The following is a 20,746-nucleotide window of genomic DNA, read 5'->3' on the forward strand; positions in this document are numbered from 1 at the left end:
ACCTGGTAGGTCTTATATTAAGAATTTTGAGGTTTTTATCCCCTAGAAGCAGTAGGAAACCACTGTAGGGTTTTAAGCATGGGATATATATATAATAAGATATACACTATGAAAATCACTGTTAGTACAGTATAGCGATTAGATTGGAAGTGGCAACAGAAGAAGCAAGGAGTCCTGTTAGGTGAAAGGTGTTGCAGTGTCCAGGCCAGGGATGATAACAACTTGAACTAAAATGATTACAGAGGAAATGGAGAGAGGAAGACAGAATTTAGAGAGTTTTAGGGAGCAAAAAAAATCATTTATAAGGTTCGATCTGATTCTTCCATTCTCTTCTTTTATGTCCGATAGTCTTATAAATGTGCTTTTTGTAGAGCAGTTGGTTGACGTTTGAATTTGCATACTCCAGCATTCTCTGTCTAATCTAGAGAGAGATTTGTTGATGTGTAATAAGAATTAATTAGAATTAATGTGCAAGGACAGTTGTTACATCTCTGTTTGTGATAGCTTAAAAGTAGAGACAATCTAAGTGCTCATAGATAGGGAATGTATTATGGAGTACCATTCAGGAATCCTATGTATTTGTATGGAAAATTCCTATTAATTTAAATTTTAAAAATTAAAATATATTGTTTTGTATTTATGTATATATGTACCAGAACATAAATATTTATGACAGAGTATTGATGAAACTGTAAATAATCTTGTTCTGCAGATTGAGGTTCAGAGTTAGGGTATGGTGAAGTGAAACTCTTCCTTGTATTCTTATATCTTCTCTTGCTTGAAATTAAAAAACAAAAATTTATGTATCAGATTCTAATAAACAAATAAATGTACATATATATACTAATTGGAGTATGTTAGTTATCTGTTGGTAATAGCTGTCACCTTCTAAGCTGGCTGAAGTTTGCGGAATTAGAAGACAATTGTACTTTTTTCTTTTGTCAGTAAACTATATTGCTCAAGGTTAAATTAATTTCACTGATGGGTCACATATTATATGATGGAACCAACCTGCTTTCGTAGTTGCCTGGAGATTTCAATAAGCATCAAAAGCACTAGTGTATTCTGTCCACGTAAGAGAAATACAAAACATATTATTTGCATTCTAGTATCCTGCTGTGGAGATAGAGAATTCACGTTTACCTTGAGATCTAAGTGGACCCTGCCACTTGCTAGTTGTGTAAATATGGACAAGATGATCAAGTTTCCAGATCTTTTGTTTCCTCATCTGTAAAATTGGGACAGCAGTATGTTTTCTTACAAGGTTTTGTGCATATTTATTCTAGATAATGTATATAAACCAGCACACAGCATATGCTAAACAGTCTATTTGGACTGTAGTGAGGAGAAAAAGCAGAATGATTTATTGTTCTTTAGTAGAAATGAATAAGATCAACTAGATCAGTGATTGAAAAACTTACTGATAGTGGCTCAGAAGCCTGTTTTTTTTTTGGCGGTACGCGGGCCTCTCACTGTTGTGGCCTCTCCCGTTGAGGAGCACAGGCTCCAGACGCGGAGGCTCAGTGGCCATGGCTCACGGGCCCAGCTGTGGGCTCTTCCCGGACAGGGGCACGAACCCATGTCCCCTGCATCGGCAGGCGGACTCTCAACCACTGCGCCACCAGGGAAGCCCTCAGAAGCCTGTTTTTATAAATATTATTGGACCACAGCAACATCCATTCATTTACGTTTTATCTATGGCTGCATTCATGCTATGGTCCCAGAGTTGAGTAGTAGATACAGAGACATTAAGACCCCTAAGCCTAAAATATTTATTATATAGCCCTTTAAGAAAATGTTTGCTGACCCTTGGACTAGATCAATATTACTTATAGTTTTAAATACCAGATTACCTTTGAAGATTTGCAAGCAGAGAAGGAACATGATATGAGAATATTAGTGACAGTAGTGTGTAGAGTGTCTTGGACAAGGGGAATAGTAGAAGCAGGGAGATAAGTTGTGATTAATTCAGGAAGTTGTGATTATGGTAATAATCATGAAAAGAATGAGAGACTGAGTTAGTATACAGAGGACAACTCAGGAGGACTTTAACTGACGGCACAAAAGGAAGACTGATGTGATTATAGGAATTTGAGTAAGACAATAACAAATTTATATAACAAAGCACACTTGGGCATTAACTTACTAAATCAGTTAACCAGTGGTATTACCATGAACAGAGAGCTAGAAATAGTCAGAATTGGACTTAATTTTATATGTGTTATTTGGTGAATTTGAGGTGGCATGCAAAGAAGCATGTTACATGTGCAGTTGAAAATCTTGAATTACAGATAGTTAGGTCTGTGATAATATACTGAAGTCATTTGCATAAAAGTTACACATCGAGTGGATGAGCTCTCCAAGAGAGGGTAGTTTAAAGGGAGAAGAGCAAACAGTAATGAAATGAGCTTTGAGGAATCAACACAAGGAGGGAATGGAACTAAGAGCCTTCAGTGGTGCAGTTTCAGTAAGTTGTGAGTTGAGCTTACCCTTACTTCTATTTGCTTTGTACCCTTCCTGCTATTTGCAGTTTTATGCAGATCCTTTATACAGTTAGTAATGTAGAACTCAGTGAGGATGTTTTTGTTAATACTATCTATACCTTTTTAGTGCCATGCTGGGGCCAGCCTGTACTGGCCTGGAGAGCTGAATATTAAATTTCCAGGAATTTTGTGACCTCGTTCAGTATAACATAGCCATTATAAAAAGTTAAATTATGCAAACTTAAAATTAATTAAATCATGTTAAAAACAAAAGTAATAAATACTCAAAACTCATCATTTCCTAATTATTTTACATCCTACTATTTTCTGTGTTCTTGAGGTTTTTATTTACACCTATTATTGTATGTATGGTGGAAATACTTTTTAGTAGTGTACTGCTACTGTTAATTACTTCTCAACTCTGTATTTGGTGATGTCACTTTGGTAGTTTGAATTTGGCTGCGGGGGGAGCATTCACATTATGAAAATCAGCAAACGCTACACATCAGGGCTCAGTTTATTGTTTTGTTGTTTGTGGACTCAATAAAGTGATGGAGAAATTGTTAATAACAGATTAAACTTAAAGGTGTATCAAGTCTATAGTCATTACATTATGATACCACAAAAAATTGAGGATGTATCCTTCTAGTGTTCGAGAACTATTACGTATTCCGTTCAGTAAAAAAGTTGCTCCCAACATTGACCAATTAGTGAAGTTCCCACAAATGTCTTTGTCATTTCATTTGCATTCTATTCATTAAAGTGAACAAAGATATCAACTGTCTTTCATGTCAAAACCCTATTTGTTCATCAGTTGCAACCATAGGTTAGCTAGGGATACAAGAGTTTGGCAAAATTATCAAAATCATTTTATATGAATCAATTAGCTGGATAGAATTTACAATAAAGAATATTGTGCATTTTATTATTCTTTGTAAGCTGCATGCTATGCATCCTTTATATTGTTAACATTTCTAATAATTTATGCATATATTTTTTGAAGAGCCAGTTGTTAAACATTGACCAGCACACTTTTATTATTTTATAAAATAAATAAAATTTCTCCTAAGCTTTTGTCTTTTTTATATTGAAGAATTAGTCTTTTGCAATTGTTATTTTGCATTTATATGTTGTATAGCAGCTGCCATTTCCACAGTCATTTCCTTGTCTGTATTTCTCTATTTGGGGAATCATTTTATTCAGTGTTATGTGATATTAGCAGGGAGGGTAACATTTTCAATTTGCTAAAGATTTTTTCTGAAAGTGGAAGTATAAACCACTTCTAATCAGCCATATGTGTACATATAGCAGGAGGTAAGGAAACCAGTGGAACAGAGCTGCATTATAAATATGTATATATTATTAATTTGTTCACTAAAATAATATATCATATTTTCTAGGGATTCAACTAATGAAACTACTGCCCATTCTGATGCTGGCAGTGAACTTGAAGAAACAGAGGTCAAAGGAAAAAGAAAAAGGGGTCGACCTGGCCGGCCTCCAGTATGTATATACTTGTCGTCTTTGTTCCTTTAACGGTTACCAAGTAAAGGGGCTTGATATGAGTTGTTAATTCTAGTATTGTTAACACTTTTTCAAATCTCACTGACACATCAGAAATTCTTGGAAACTTTGCTTCATAAATTGGCTTAGTAGTGGTTAGAAAAAGGAAATTAATTATCTTTTCTGCTTTCCATGCTTCTCTTGTAAATAAATGGTGGTCCATGTGAAGGCATTGAGAAGATGATCAACATGGAATGAGGTGTAGTTAGTTATGATTTCTTTGCCTTTTATTTTTAGATGCAACTCAGATTTCCTGTGAGCTCCTAAGTATGCATTTTGGTAGTATTTGGGTCCAGTGTCAGAATATATTCTCATTTATACATGATTGAGAAATTTAGAAAAGCTCTAGGTATCCTTACTTTGAGGTATATCTTTATGTAATCTGAATACACAAGTCGTCATTTAATTGAAGGTGGTATAAACTGTCAGAGACAGTAGTATCAATGTGTCATTGGGTTAAGGCTTGTACTATGTTACACTCACCTTTATGGTGGGATTTGCTATTCATAGTTTTAAAATTTTATTTTATAAAATTTATTATGAAAAATTTTAGCCTCCTTCTCTAGGAGGCATGATAGTATAATAAACCCTCCATATAACTCTTACCTAGCAGTTACCAAGTCATGGCCAGTCTTTCTTTCCCATGTTATTTTGAAGGTCATTCTAGACATAATTCCATCTTTAAATATTTCAGAATATATCCTAAAAGATAAGGGCTTGCTTTCTCTCTTTTTTAAACATCACTCCAATATCATTATCATAATGCAAGATAACAGTATTTTAGTAACATCACTGATTAACACATTTAAAGTTTATAATCATTTCATAAATATTATCTTTTAAAAAATACAGTTTGTAGTTTGAATCATGATCTACTTATTGCAATTGATGGTTATGTTATTTAACCAGTTCTTATATATGTATGTCCTTTGTAGTGACTTAAAATTTTTTTTTATGTTATTGCTGTTCTATCAGTATTTATCTGTTTGCCACAGTCTTCAATTAGCTTCAGTGAAACTCCGTAACTTTTACTTTTCCAGGACAATCTAACAACAACAACAAAACGGATAGAAGGATGACTTCTACAGTTTTCTCTACACTTGCTTTTATCCTCCACCTTTATTTAAAGGGAGAAAAATAGTGGAGGAAAAGACATATAGTCACTCTTTATAATCCTTCTTAATTTTTAGAAGTATTTGGTGGTACAGTGTTCCTTAAAAAACATTTTGGGAAAAGTGAAAAAGTCTTGTACTTAGAAGCTGAAGACTATTTTAGTTCCCCTTGCTAGTATGTGATTTTTCTAAGACTATAGGTGAGTTGCATTGCTTTCTCTAGGATTCATAGTTTATAGGTACCAAATTGGAAATAAGACTAAAGTTGCTTGAAGGTTGTAAAATAAACTGCCTACATGATTGCTTACTTGAATTTGTTCCCCTCCAATTAAAATTCTTCACTTGAAGATTCAGATTAAGTGCTGTCTTCTTGAAGAAAACCTTTTTTTTTCCCTTAAAGAGAATTTATCACCCCTTCAGCAGGCTATTGTATTATTTTTTATAATCTATTTAATTTTGACTTGTCTACAGCTGTATCTTTGTAATATTTTGCTTTCCTGATGCAAAGGAGTCTGTGTATCCAAACGCTTAGCTCTTTTCTGGTTAGAAATTAGATTTTATTTTTAGTGAAATTGCTACTACATAATCTAGCAGGTAAATAGTACATGTTCATCCCATGTTTATTGAAAAAATGTCAGCCTGCATAGGATAGTAGCATTCTAGAGACTTGTATTAGACTTTAGTCTATATTTTCACACTCATTAGTTCACATGGCTAGCTATACTTCCAACTGACTCAGACCTATTTCTTGATCTTGGAAACAACAGAACTTCCTGAGTTTCTGCTCTGGGGTTCGTACTGAGCTGAAGCTTTTTATGTCATTTAATCTTCACACCAATACTAGGAAATAGGTCTTATATGCAGTTTACAAAGTAGAAAACAAAAATAGAAAGTGGTATTTTGCATAAGGTCACAACATTGCATAAGTAGCAAAGCTAGGATTTCAATTGATAACCTACCTCCCAAACTCTTTTCCTCAAGAATGCCAAAATGCCAAGCTGTTAATTAAAATTGAGAGGTATAATTGTTAGAATGATCATATTTGAGTTATTCCACAGTACCTGTTCTGAAGATTGCTTGGACATTTTCTATTGACTGGCTCCATTTTGAACAATTCTAAGTTTTGACTGATACACTCTTTGTTTAGCTATTTTAATATTGTTCATACTTGTTAAGAGGACTTCATGGATCTCTGGTTTTATTAATTTACTCAGTCAAATGAAAACAAATAATATAAGGACCTCTGTTTTGCACAGTATTATTTTCTCTATTTCTAAATTCTTAGGAGACATCTCATCTTTGGTATTTCTTTTCAGTATACTGTTACTTCAGAGAGGTTTGTTTCTTATTAAACCACTCTTATTTTGCAGATGTCCTAATTCATATTTGTTATTATTGTGGCTCTCTATCCAAATGATTATTGATCTCTAAACAAACACTATATAGTATCATGTTTATTCTACCCCTGTGATTGTATTAGCAAATAATGGACATTATTTCTCTGTCTACACAGTACTCCCTTGGTGATGTCCAATCTCATGACTTTAAACACCATCTCTAAGCTTATGTCACCCAGATTTTGTCTCCAGCTTGGACTTTACCCCTGGACTCCAGACTCATATTCAGTGCCCATTGAGAATCTTCATTTAGATATTTAATGGGCCCAGGATGTTAAAAATACCCAAACTTTCAAGCTTCCTATCCCCTGCTCACCCCTTTTCCATAATGGCAGCTTCGTGCTTCTGGCTGCTCAGCTATAAATCTTGTAGTCATCTTTGAGTCTTTCTTTCTCAGCCTATATCTAGACTATCAACACATCCTGTCTAATTGATTTGCAAATTGCATCAGTCATTTTTTACTACAACACTGGATTCAGCCACCATCATGTGCCTTTGCTGAAACTTACGAGGTGTGCTCCTTGTCTCAGGGCCCTGTGTCATCTTCTCACTGGGGCCTCCCTGTGGATGGTATCTAGAATTGCGTATCTTCCCTCCTACCCAAAGGGACTTACTGTCCCCTTCCTCTGTGTGTGTGTGTGTGTGTGTGTGTGTGTGTGTGTGTGTGTGTGTTTTCCCCTTTCTCTATAGTACTTATTGCCATCTAACGTAGTATACCTTTACTTATTTGCTTTTTGTCTGTCTCCCCCTACTAGAAGGTAAGCTGCATGAAGGCAGGGATTTTTATCTGGTTTGTTTACTGCTGTATAGTAGTGTTCAACTTTCAGTAAGCGTTTATTGAATGAATGAATGGTGTTTAATTTTGTTAAATCATCACTCTTTTTACCCTCAAGTGTTTAAAATTCTTTTTATTTTGAAATAATTTCATACACAGAAGAATTCCAAGAATTCTGCAAAGAATTCCTATGCAGATTCTTCATGCAGATTGTCCAAATGTTAGCATGTTACTACATTTGCTTTATCATATTTTTTTCTGTCTATGTATACACAGACACATAAATGTAAATATATATTTATATATAAAAATTTATATTTGATACCAATTATTATTTTTGAAAGTTGCAGACACGAAGCCACTTTACTCTTAATGCTTTAGTATGCATTTTCATAAAATCAAAGATATTCTACACAACAACAGTACATGTTTGAAAATCAGGAAAATAATATTGATATAATACTGACCTTATGTACATATACTTCATTCAGATTTTGCCTAATGTCCTAATAATGCCCTAAGCAAAAGAAAAAATATTTTTTTCCCTTGGTTTAGAATCCAGTCCAGGATTTCATGTTGCATTTAGTTGCCATGCAAATCAGCACATCTGTAAGCTAACCCATCTTTAGTCTCTCGTTTAATGTTTCATTAAGGGTTTTGTTCTCTTTATTCTATTTAAGTGAGAACCAGCACTTATATTCTTAGCATTATTTAACTTTCATATTTATGTAGGCTGAGTAAGAAGGGTAAATAAAAAGAGGTACAATTTTTACTTTTATGTCTGTGTATTCATACACATAGAAGATGGAGGATAGCATACACAACAAAATATTAACAATGAGTATCAGAAGGAGAGGTTAACAGGTGAATTTATAAAAATTGGATATTCTAAATTACTTGGTACTTTTGTTTATAATCATGATTTTCATGATATCATTTATATATTTTACATAATTTTAATGGCTACATAGTATTCTGTGTGAAATTATTTATTTAAATAGTCTCCATTGTTGAACATTTATGTTAAAAATTCTTCACTGATTTAAACCATGCTGACATAAACTTATATCTCAAAAATAAATTTTGCTCTAGAGCCATAGATACTTTTTATCCTAAATTCTTAAAAGTAGAATTGATTACTCAAAAGATATGCCATATGTTTTGAAAGTTTTTGATGTGTAGCGTTGCCTTTTACGCAGCAAAATATATGGCATTACCTGTTTTATAGTAAGTTGAATTGAGTACACTGATTGTTAAATATTTTCTAATTTTTAAGTACTGTAACATTTCATCAGTATGTTCTGAAATATTGGTCATTTGTGTTCCGAATTGTCTGTTGGTCATTTTCCATACCACTTTTTCTATTTTTATTTTTCTAAGAAATAGAAATCTCTTCTCAAAATAATTTTTGTGGCTTAAACCTACATACTTTTATGATCCCTTTTGGAAATATATTTATCAGTTGGACTTGTATCTCCTCTTCTCTGTCAATTAGCTTGTTTTATTTTGAAAATTTTTCATTTAACTAGAGTTTACTTCTGACTTCCTTAATTTTGCTAAAAGATACCATAATTTTTCCAGGAATCTAGAATTAAAATGTGAGTCACTATTTAATTTCCTCATCCCAAGTCCCTTCCCCGTCTCTCCTATATGTAATGAGATTCCGAATCTCATGAATTTTTATTTCACAATGTCTTGTACATCAGTCCCTTTTACATTTCCCAAGTTCCTTTCTTTAGGCCTCACTTTATAGGAGTCTGTATTATTGTCTTCCTAAGTTGAGGCACATATTAGGGAAGAGATCCGCTTTCTGTTAGTGGAGGAAAGATTTCCTAGGCAGGTAGTAGTTGGGGTAGATGGAGTAAGCTGATCATGTTCTACCAGGGAGACTATATCTCTAGGATGAGTGAGCATGCAAAGATCTGTGCTGAGCTACATCTGGGCTAGAGCTAGTTGTCCCTGAGACAAACTGATAATGGACAGAACTCTAGCTCCAGAGGAACTGGGTTACTGGCTAGGTTACTAAGGCATTAGTAACCTACCAATTAAGACAAAGGCTCAGTTTTTCTGGTTTTTTTTTTTTTTTTTGCTATTAATTTATTTAAATTGGAGCATAGTTGATGTACACTATTGTGTTAGTTTCAGGTGTACAGCAAAGAGATTCAGATTATATATTTCAGATTATTTTCCATTATAGGTTATTATAAGATATTAAATATAGTTCCTTGTGCTGTGCAGTAAATCCTTGTTGTTTATCTGTTTTAGTAGTTTGTATCTGTTAATTCCATACTCCTAATTTATCCCTTCCCCCCTCCCTTTCCCCTTTGGTAACCATGTTTGTTTTCTATGTCTGTGAGTCTGTTTCTGTTTTGTATATTGATGCATTTGTATTATTTTTTAGATTCCACATAGAAGTGATATCATATAATATTTTTCTTGTTTGACTTATTTCACTAAATTTAATATTCTTTGGGTCCATCCATGTTGCTGCAAATTTCAGTATTTCATTCTTTGTATGGCTAAGTAATATTCCATTGTATATGTATATTACGTCTTCTTAAGCCAGTCTGACTGTTGATGGATACTTGTGTTGTTTGCATGTCTTGGGTATTGTAAATAGCGCTGCTGTGAACATTGGGGTGCACGTATCTTTTCGAATTGGAGTTTTCATTTTTTCTGGATATATACCCAGGAGTGGGATTGCTGGATCATATGGTAGCTGTATTTTTAATTTTCTTAAGGAACCTCCATACTGTTTTCCATGGTGGCTGTACTGATTTACATTCCCATCAACAGTGTAGGAGCATTCTCTTTTCTCTAGATCCTCTCCAGCATTTATTATTTCTAGACTTTTTGATGATAGCCATTTTGACCAGTGTGAGGTATTGTGTTGCATTTCTTTACACTAAGAATGAAATGTCAGGAAGAGAAAGTAAAAAAACACTCCCATTTAAAATTGTGTCAAAAAATACCTAGGAGTAAACTTAACCAAGGAGTTGAAAGACCTATATGCTGAAAACAATAAGACATTGATGAAAGAAATTGAAGATGATTCAAAGAAATTGAAAGGTATCCATGCTTTTAGATTGGAAGAATTAATACTGTTAAAATGTCCATACTACCCAAAGCAATCTACAGATTTAATGTAATCCGTATCAAAATGCCCATAACATTTTCATAGAACTAGAACAAATAGTCCTGAAATTTATATGGAACCACAAAAGGCCCAGAATCGCCAAAGCAGTCCTGAGGAAAAAGAACAAAGCTGGAGGCATAACCCTTTCAGACTTCAGACTATACTACAAAGCTACAGTAACCAAAACAGTGTGGTATTGGCACAAAAACTGGCATTATAGATCAATGGAACAGAATAGAGAACCCAAAAATAAATCCACATGCTTATGGTCAAGGAATCTATGACAAAGGAGGCAAGAATATACAACGGAAAAAAGATAAACACCACCTCTTCAACAAGTGGTGTTGGGAAAGCTGGACAACTATGTAAATCAATGAAATTAGGATACTCTTACACTGTGTGCAAGAATAAACTAAAAACTGTTTTAAAGACCTAAATATAAGACATGACACCATAAATCTCCTAGAAGAGAACACAGGCAAAACATTCTCAGACATAAATTGTAACAATGTTTTCTTAGATCAGTCCCCCAAGGCAAAAGAAATAAAAGGAAAGATAAACAAGTGGGGCCTAATCAAACTTAAAAGCTTTTGCACGGGGAAGGAAACCATCAACAAAATGAAAAGACAACCTAGGAACAGGAGAAAATATTTGCGAATGATGTGACCAACAGGGGGTTAATACCCAAAATATACAAACAGCTCATACAACTCAATATTGTAAAAACAAACAGCTCAATCAAAAAAATGGACAGAAGACTTGAATGGATATTTTTCCAAAGAAGACATACAGATGGCCAACAGGCACATGAAAAGATGTTCAACATTGCTAATTGTTACAGAAATGCAAATCAAAACCACAAATGAGTTAGTATTTCACACTGGTCACTATGACTCAGTTCTTAAGGTGGCACAAACTCAAAACTGGTCCAACAAGCAAGTTTGATACAGAACATCACCCTTTTCTTTCATTTGAGAGCACCATGGTTCCTTTGTCCAGGAAGGAGACTACATCTACAGGTGTCCTGACCTTTGTAGCACAAAAAGTGTAGCGAAGGGAGCCTGGAAAGTCACAAGTAACTAAAGAGTAATGTATATATTTTTACCCTTTGAAATAACTGTCACAGTTCTTAGTTTTCAAATCCCCCTTACAGCACTGCCCCCAATCTCTATACAAATGTGTTATTTTATTTAATGGAATAAGTATACCTGTTTTCTGAGAGAATTATTATTATCAGGACTGAAAAATTGTGTCCCTTGGGTGTAAGCTAAAGATTGCATATATTCTGTTATGCTGTGACCTTTCCTCTTCCTTACTCTTTTTATTGGGCACAGTTTTTCTGAACATCAGCTTTTTGGTTTATCTTTCGGCATCTTTACTGTATATTACTGTATAGGTCTGTAATAGGAAAAATCATTCTTGGATAATGGGATAAAATACAGTTAGACCCTAGATAAGATCAAGTGGATTTTTTTACCTTCTTATTCACCCTTTATAACCAGTGCTAATAGGCTCCCAGGATTGAGAATTATGGTTTATTTTCTCTTTATTCATGGAGTTTAGTTCTTGCTATATATGTACTAAATATGTGTAATGATGTATGTGTCTATGACACATGCAAACATTCCTACATGTGCACAAGCTTACTTGTTGCAGCATTATTTGTAATAGTAAATGATCCAAAACAAAATAAATGTTTATCAATAGGTTAATGGCTAAATAAGTTAATGTATATTTATGTAATGGAACACTGCAGCTTTCGGAAAAGTCAAGACATTCTGTAGGTCTTCGCTATAGATTAAGTATAAAATATGTTGATAGTGAAAATAGAATGGTGCATAACTGTGCATACATAACATAAAATATAATATATACATGGAAATATATGTGCATTTTTTTTCAAAAAATTTTTTTAATTCGGTGAAATACACGTGTGATTTACCAAGTTACGTTTTTAAGTGTACAGTTCAATGGCATTAAATATATTCATATGCAGTCCTCACCACCACCCATCTCCATAACTTTCTTCATCTTTAAAACTGAAACTGTACACGCATTAAACAGTAACTACTCATTCTCCACTCCCCACAGCCCCTGGCAATCACCATTCTAGTTTCTGTCCCTTATGATTTTGACTAAGTACTTTATGTAAGTGGAATCATACAGTGTTTGTCTTTTTTGTGACTACCTTATTTCACCTAGCATAATGTTCTTGAGATCCCAGAATTTCCTTCCTTTTTAAGGCTAAATGATATTCCATTGTATCTATATTCCACATTTGCTTATCCATTCATCCACCGATGGACACTTGGGTTACTACCAAGTTTTAGCTATTGTGAACGGTGTTGCTGTGAATAAGGGTGTACAAATAACCTTGAGATCCTGCTTTCAATTCTTTTGGGTACATACCTAGATGTGTTATTGGTGGTCATATGATTAATTCTATTTTTAATTTTTGAGGAACTGCCATACTGTTTTATACAACAGCTGTACCATTTACATTCCTATCAACAGTGCATAAGAGTTCCAGTTTCTTCACAACCTTGCCTAGACTTTACTCTTTTTTTTTGATAGTAGCCATCCTAATAGGTGTGAGATGGCATCTCGTAGTTTTGATTTGCATTTCTCCTAATTATTAGATGTTTAGCATCTTTTCACATGCTTATTGGCCATTTGCATATCTTCTTGGTAGAAATGTCTATTCAAGTCCTTTGCCCATTTTTTAAAAAAAGTTTATTTTTGGCTGCGTTGGGTCTTCGTTGCTGTGTGCGGGCTTTCTCTAGTTGCGGTGAGTGGGGGCTACTCTCTGTTGTGGTGTGTGGGCTTCTCATTGCGGTGGTTTCTCTTGTTGCAGAGTATGGGCTCTAGGCACGCGGGCTTCAGTAGTTGCAGCGCGTGAGCTCTAGGGTGCATGAGATTCAGTAGTTGTGGTGCATGGTCTCAGTAGATGTGGCACACAGGCTTAGTTGCCCCATGGCATGTAGGATCTTCCCGGGCCTGGGATCAAACCCATGTCCCCTGCGTTGGCAGGCGGATTCTTAACCACTGTGCCACCAGGGAAGTCCTCTTTGACCATTTTTGAATCAGGTTGTTTTGTTGTTGTGTTTTAGTTCTCTTTGTATTCTGGATATTAATATCTTATCAGATATATGATTTACAGATATTTTCTCTCATTCTGTGGGTTTCATTTTTACTCTTTCCCCATTGAATGGTCTTGGTACCCTTGTCAAAAATTATTTAATCATACATGTGAGGGTTTATTTCTGGGCTCTCTATTCTGTTTCATTGGTCTGTGTATCTTTTTTTTTTTTTTTTTTTTGAATATTCATTTATTTTTAATGACTTATTAGAACAAATACCTATAGATATCATTATATATATGATATATAAATTAATTATACAATATATCATGTATTAATTATTAAAACATACTCTGGTAAATATTATATATTCAATATGAAACAGGAGGAAAGGGGGCAGGGCACAACCTTTAAAAGAATTACATAGCCCGAGGACACAACATAAACTGATTAGAACAAAATAGGTCCAAGATGGCGGACGAGTCTACTTCCACTAGACCTTGAGCCTCAGTATACACTCATTGTAACACATCAGCAAGCTAAGCGACACACCCACAGGTGCCACGACAGTTCCAAGGATGACCATAAAGGTCAAAAAGTGGGCGGTGGCTCAATTCCTGGAAATCCCCACCCCTTCCCCAAAATAGCTGGAATACTCCTCCCACTCATCAGCGTATGAAATTACTCACCCCTATAAAACTAACAACCCCATACCCTGGTGCTGCCCTCGCCTTCTTTTTTTTATTTTTTATTTTTTTTATTTTTTTTTATAGGTATACCTGGATTTAATTCTCACTTCTACCGCTTGGTAGCTGGATAGCCTTAGGCAAGTTTCATACCTCCCTGAAATTCACTTAATTCAGTCTGTAAAATGGCATAATAACTTATTATAGCATCCTTTTAGGAATTTTAAATCAGTTCTTGAAATAAAAGTACACAATATATAGACAAGTATGGATTCCTCAATAGATGTTTGACCTTTCATTTCTCCAGTATCCCACCCGCATCAAATAAAGAATAATACTTTTTAAAATTTACGAATATTTCATTGTTGTAAAGTTAAAGCCATAAAAATAATCAAATGGCCTACTATCATACCGTTAGAAGAAAAAAAAAAGGTGTTCATGAGATTTCCATATTAGAATACAAGTTTTCCTTAGGCACCTGTTTATGTATGCTATTCTGCTCTTTACAATAAATAATTAAATTTAAAAGACTTAATTCCTCACTTTTAAGACCTTATTAGTTTACAAATTACATATTGACCTATGCTAAATTTTATACCGACCCATGCTAATGAATTCAGTACAGAAAACAAAGAACACTGCACTCAAGCAAACTACATATATATATATATATATAACTTATATGAGAATTGCTACTCCAGCTTTCTTTTGGTTTCCATTTGCATGAAATACCTTTTTCCATCCCCTTACTTTCAGTCTGTATGTGTCTCTAGGTCTGAAGTGGGTCTCTTGTAGACAGCAAATATATGGGTCTTGTTTTTGTATCCATTCAGCCAATCTGTGTCTTTTGGTGGGAGCATTTAGTCCATTTACATTTAAGGTAATTATCGATATGTGTGTTCCCATTCCCATTTTCTTAATTGTTTGGGGTTTGTTATTGTAGGTCTTTTCCTTCTTTTGTGTTTCTTGCCTAGAGAAGTTCCTTTAGCAGTTGTTGTAGAGCTGGTTTGGTGGTGCTGAACTCTCTCAGCTTTTGCTTGTCTGTAAAGGTTTTAATTTCTCCATCAAATCTGAATGAGATCCTTGCTGGGTAGAGTAATCTTGGTTGCAGGTTTTTCTCCTTCAACACTTTCAATATGTCCTGCCACTCCCTTCTGGCTTGCAGAGTTTCTGCTGAAAGATCAGCTGTTAACCTTATGGGGATTCCCTTGTGTGTTATTTGTTGTTTTTCCCTTGCTGCTTTTAATATGTTTTCTTTGTATTTAATTTTTGACAGTTTGATTAATATGTGTCTTGGCGTATTTCTCCTTGGATTTATCCTGTATGGGACTCTCTGTGCTTCCTGGACTTGATGAACTATTTCCTTTCCCATATTAGGGAAGTTTTCAACTATAATCTCTTCAAATATTTTCTCAGTCCCTTTCTTTTTCTCTTCTTCTTCTGGAACCCCTATAATTCGAATGTTGGTGCGTTTAATGTTGTCCCAGAGGTCTCTGAGACTGTCCTCAGTTCTTTTCATTCTTTTTTCTTTATTCTGCTCTGCAGTAGTTATTTCCACTATTTTATCTTCCAGGTCACTTATCCGTTCTTCTGCCTCAGTTATTCTGCTATTGATCCCATCTAGAGTACTTTTAATTTCATTTATTGTGTTGTTCATCGTTGCTTGTTTCATCTTTAGTTCTTCTAGGTCCTTGTTAACTGATTCTTGCATTTTGTCCATTCTATTGTCCATTCTATCTCCAAGATTTCGGATCAACCTTACTATCATTATTCTGAATTCTTTTTCAGGTAGACTGCCTATATCCTCTTCATTTGTTAGGTCTGGTGGGTTTTTATCTTGCTCCTTCATCTGCTGTGTGTTTTTCTGTCTTTTCATTTTGCTTATCTTACTGTGTTTGTGGTCTCCTTTTTTGCAGGCTGAAGGTTCGTAGTTCCTGTTGTTTTTTGTGTCTGTCCCCAGTGGCTGAGGTGGGTTCAGTGGGTTGTGTCGGCTTCCTAGTGGAGGGTACTAGTGCCTGTGTTCTGGTGGATGAGGCTGGATCTTGTCTTTCTGGTGGGCAGGTCCACGTCTGGTGGTGTGTTTTGGGGTGTCTGTAGACTTATTATGATTTTGGGCAGCCTCTCTGCTAATGGGTGGGGTTGTGTTCCTGTCTTGCTAGTTGTTTGGCATAGGATGTCCAGCACTGTAGCTTGCTGGTCGTTGAGTGAAGCTGGGTGCTGGCCTCTCGGAGATTTTTGCTGTTTGATATTATGTGCAGCTGGGAGGCCTCTTGTGGACCAGTGTCCTGAAGTTGGCTCTCCCACCTCAGAGGCACAGCACTGACTCCTGGCTGCAGCACCAAGAGCCTTTCATCCACAGGGCTCCTTAATTTGGGATGATTCGTTGTCTATTCAGGTATTCCACAGATGCAGGGTATATCAAGTTGATTGTGGAGCTTTAATCCGCTGCTTCTGAGGCTGCTGGGAGAGATTTCCCTTTCTCTTCTTTGCTCTCACAGTTCCCAGGGGCTCAGCTTTGGATTTGGCCCCGCCTGTGCGTGTAGGTCGCCGGAGGGCGTCTGTTCTTTGCTCAGACAGGACGGGGTTAAAGGAGCCGCTGATTCGGAGGCTCTGGCTCACCCAGGCCGGGGGGTAGGGAGGGTCACGGAGTGCGGGGCGGGCCTGCAGCGGCAGAGGCCGGCGTGACGTTGCAGCCTGAGGCGCGCCGTGCGTTCTCCCAGGGGAGCCGTCCCTGGATCCCGGGACCCTGGCAGTGTCGGGCTGCACAGGCTCCCCGGAAGGGCGTGTGGCTAGTGACCTGTGTTCGCACACAGGCCTCCTGGCGGCGGCAGCAGCGGCCCTAGCGTCCCATGTCCGTCCCTGGGCTCCGCACTCTTAGCCGCGGCTCGCGCCCGTCCCTGGAGCTCTCTCAAGCAGCGTTCTTAATCCCCTCTCCTCGTGCACCAGGAAACAAAGAGGGACGCAAAAGTCTCTTGCCTCTTCGGCAGGTCCAGACCCCTCCCCGGACTCTCTCCCGGCCAGCCGCGGAGCACCAACGCCCTGCAGGCTGTGTTTACGCCGCCAACCTCAGTCCTCTCCCGGCGCTCCGACAAAAGCCGGAGCCTCAGCTCCCAGTCCCGCCCGCCCCGGCGGGCGAGCAGAAAGGCCTCTCGGCTGGTGAGTTCCGGTCGGCCCGATCCTCTGCGCTGGAATCTGTCCGCTTTGCCCTCCGCACCCCTGTTGCTGTGCTCTCCTCCGCAGCTCCCAAGCTCCCCCACTCCGCCTCCCGAAGTCTCCACCCGCGAAGGGGCTTCCTAGTGTGTGGACACTTTTCCTCCTTCACAGCTCTCTCCCGCTGGTGCAGGACCCGTCCCTATCCTTTTGTCTCTGTTTAGTTTTTTCTTTTGCCCTAACCAGGTACGTGGGGGGTTCCTTGCCTTTTGGGAGGTCTGAGGTCTTCTGCCAGCGTTCAGTAGGTGCTCCGTAGGAGTTGTTCCACGCGTAGATGTATTTCTGGTGTATCTGTGGGGAGGAAGGTGATCTCTGCGTCGTACTCTTCCGCCATCTTCCCAGAAGTGGTCTGTGTATCTTTATACCAGTACCACACTGTTTTGATTACTCTAGCTTTGTAGTAAGATTTGGAATCAGGATGTGTGAGTCCTTCAATGTTGTTCTTTTTTCAAGATTATTTTGGCTACTTGGAGTCCTTTGAGATTCCTTATGAATTACAGAATGGATTTTTCTGTTTCTGCAGAAATGGTCGTATGCATTTTGATAGAGACTGCAATGAATCTGTAGAAAGATCACTTTAGGTAGTATTAATATCTTAATGATATTAAGTCTTCCAACCTATGAACATGGGATGGGTTTCTCTTTATCTACGTCTTCTTTAATTTTTGTCATGTGTATTTTTTAAATATGTTTAAATGTCTCTGGAATGACACATAGGAATGAATAATTTTGGTTGAAAGAACCAATCTTCTTTCCTAAGGCTTGAGAGTAAGAGTGGGCAAGTTTTCATTGTGTAACTTTAATTACCTTTTGAATTTTTAGCCATGGGAATGTGTTACTCAATAAAGAAAAATAACATTCCCCCCTCCCCTCTTCATATGCACACACAAGTGCTCATGCACATACCTGCCATAGGGAAGACACCTGTTTTTCCAAAGAGTGAGCACAGAAACAAGACTTGTTAGGAAGAGCCAGGATCTATCAGCTAAACAGGATGAATGCATGAAATAATGATATTTTCAAGCAATTTTAAATTGGTCAGTATGGGAAGATAGTAGCCTATAAATAGGGAGCTGGTGTGGTAGATGACCGAACAGGTAATAATTGATAGCATTACTTGCTGTGCTGAGGACTTTGAACTTTAACTTGATGGTTATGAGAGTCATTGGAGATTAGAGATCAAAGAAAGAAGAAAATAAGTGTTGGAGTAAATTTGTAATATAAGGATTACTGTGGTTATAGTATTAGAATAGAATGGCATTGTCTAACAAATGTGACTTGAGCTACATCTGTAATTTAATATTTTCTAGTAGATTATAAGAAGTGGGTGAAATTAACTTTAATAATATAATTTATTTAACCTAGTATACGTAAAATATTATAATTTCATCATGTAATCAATATACGAATGAGATTTTTTTTTTTTTTTGCGGTACGCGGGCCTCTCACTGTTGTGGCCTCTCCCGTTGCGGAGCACAGGCTCCGGACGCGCAGGCTCAGCGGCCATGGCTCATGGGCCCAGCCACTCCGCGGCATGTGGGATGTTCCCGGACTGGGGCACAAACCCGTGTCCCCTGCATCAGCAGGCGGACTGTCAACCACTGCGCCACCAGGGAAGCCCAGAATGAGATATTTTATATGCTGTTTTTCATACTAAATCTTCACAACCTTGTGGATAGTCAAAACATTGCTCATCTAAGTTTTGAGTAGCCATATTTCAAGTGCTCAGTTAGCTATGTGAGGCTAGAGGCCATGATATTGGATAATGCAAGTATGGAGATTTTAATCAGGAGACAAATTCTCACCAGTAATTCAAACAGAAAAATTTACTGTGAAGAATTATTATTTATTGAAAAGTCTTTAATCATTTATCGCTCAGGAATTGCAAATTAATACAACAAGGAGATATCACCATATGCCTGTTAGAGTAGCTGAAATCTAAAAGCCTGACAGTACCAATTTCCTGGCAAGAATGCAAAGCAGCAGAAGCTCTCATTCACTGCTGGTCAGAATGCAAAATGGTGTTGCCACTTTGGAAGACAGTTTGGCAGGTTTGTACAAAGCTAAACATAGTTTTACCATATGATCCAGTTATCCTAGGTGTTTACACAACTGATTTAGAAGTTTTGTCCACACAAAACCCTGCATGTGAATGCCTATGCAGCTTTATTCCTAATTGCCAAAAATGGTGGCCAAGATGTCCATCGTTAGGTAAATGAATGACAAAACATGGTACATCCATACAATGAAATATTGTTTAGAGATGAAAAGAAATGAGCTGTTCAACCACTAAAAGACACGGATCCATCTTAAATGCATTTTGTTAAAATGAAAGATACCAGTATGAAAACGCTATATGCTGTGCGATTCCAATTACATGACTCTCTGTAAAAGACAAAACTGTAGTGGTGATTAAAAAAAATTTGGTGTTTGCCAAGGCGAAGTGGGAGGGTTGAATGGATGTGAAGCACAAGTATTTTTTAAGGTAGTGAAACTTTTCTCTGTGATACCATAGTTGTGCGTACATGACAGTATACGTTTGTCAAAGCCCACCAAACTTTTCAGAAAAAGAGTGAATTTTATTAATACAGATGTTTAAAAAAAATCATTTATAAGGTAGGGGGAATACCAGGATGGAATGTAGAGTGTAACAATGTAATCTCTTTTGCAGTGAAGGGAGTGGGGAGAGAGTTGCTGACTTAGGTAACTTTGGAAATGAGTCTGTAAGACTAAAGTCAGAGAAATTGTACACAGTGTATATAAGAACTGCAGTCTAGTTCATAAAGTTGTTTCCCATGGGGTAGGGCTTAAAATACTGCTCTACGTGAATACTGAGGAGAGCCAGATTTCTCATTGTTGGAGTGGGAGTTTGTCGATGAGCAAGGGGAAGAAGCATCCATGTGGTAATGGATTAGAGTTGGAGATACCAGTTCCAGCTTATGTTTAGCTTAATATAGGTAACAGATCATTGCATACAGAAACATCTATAGTTATGTGTATATATATGGAACATACATTTCTTTGTTTTGTCTGCTTAAGGGCCTAGAAGCAAGGGCACTTAGTATCAAGGAGCCAAACCTAGTGCCCAGATCTTCATCTCTAGTAAAATTCTCTAATAAAAGGAACCAGGGCTCCTTGGATTCTAAACTCCCTGATTCTAAAACTGGAAAAGAGAATATACAGTATAAGCCTGGAGAATGATGTGCTACCAGAAAGTAACCAAGTGCTAAAAAAATAAAAAGCAAAACACACACAATGATGGGAATATGTCAAATGGACACAGGAACCAACTGAAAGATCTCTT

General features: G+C 36.9%; 1 protein-coding gene across 1 annotated transcript in view; it reads left to right on the forward strand.

Annotated features, from left to right (window-relative positions):
- STAG1 (stromal antigen 1) overlaps positions 1–20,746 on the forward strand; it is a 428,313-nt gene that overhangs the window by 129,817 nt on the left and 277,750 nt on the right. The window contains exon 3 of the mRNA XM_033404083.2: positions 3,884–3,986. Within this exon, the coding sequence (XP_033259974.1) occupies positions 3,884–3,986 (103 nt within the window). The remainder of the gene's footprint in view (positions 1–3,883; positions 3,987–20,746) is intronic.

This window comes from Orcinus orca, chromosome 5 (genome assembly GCF_937001465.1).
Source record: "Orcinus orca chromosome 5, mOrcOrc1.1, whole genome shotgun sequence".
NCBI lineage: Eukaryota > Metazoa > Chordata > Mammalia > Artiodactyla > Delphinidae > Orcinus > Orcinus orca.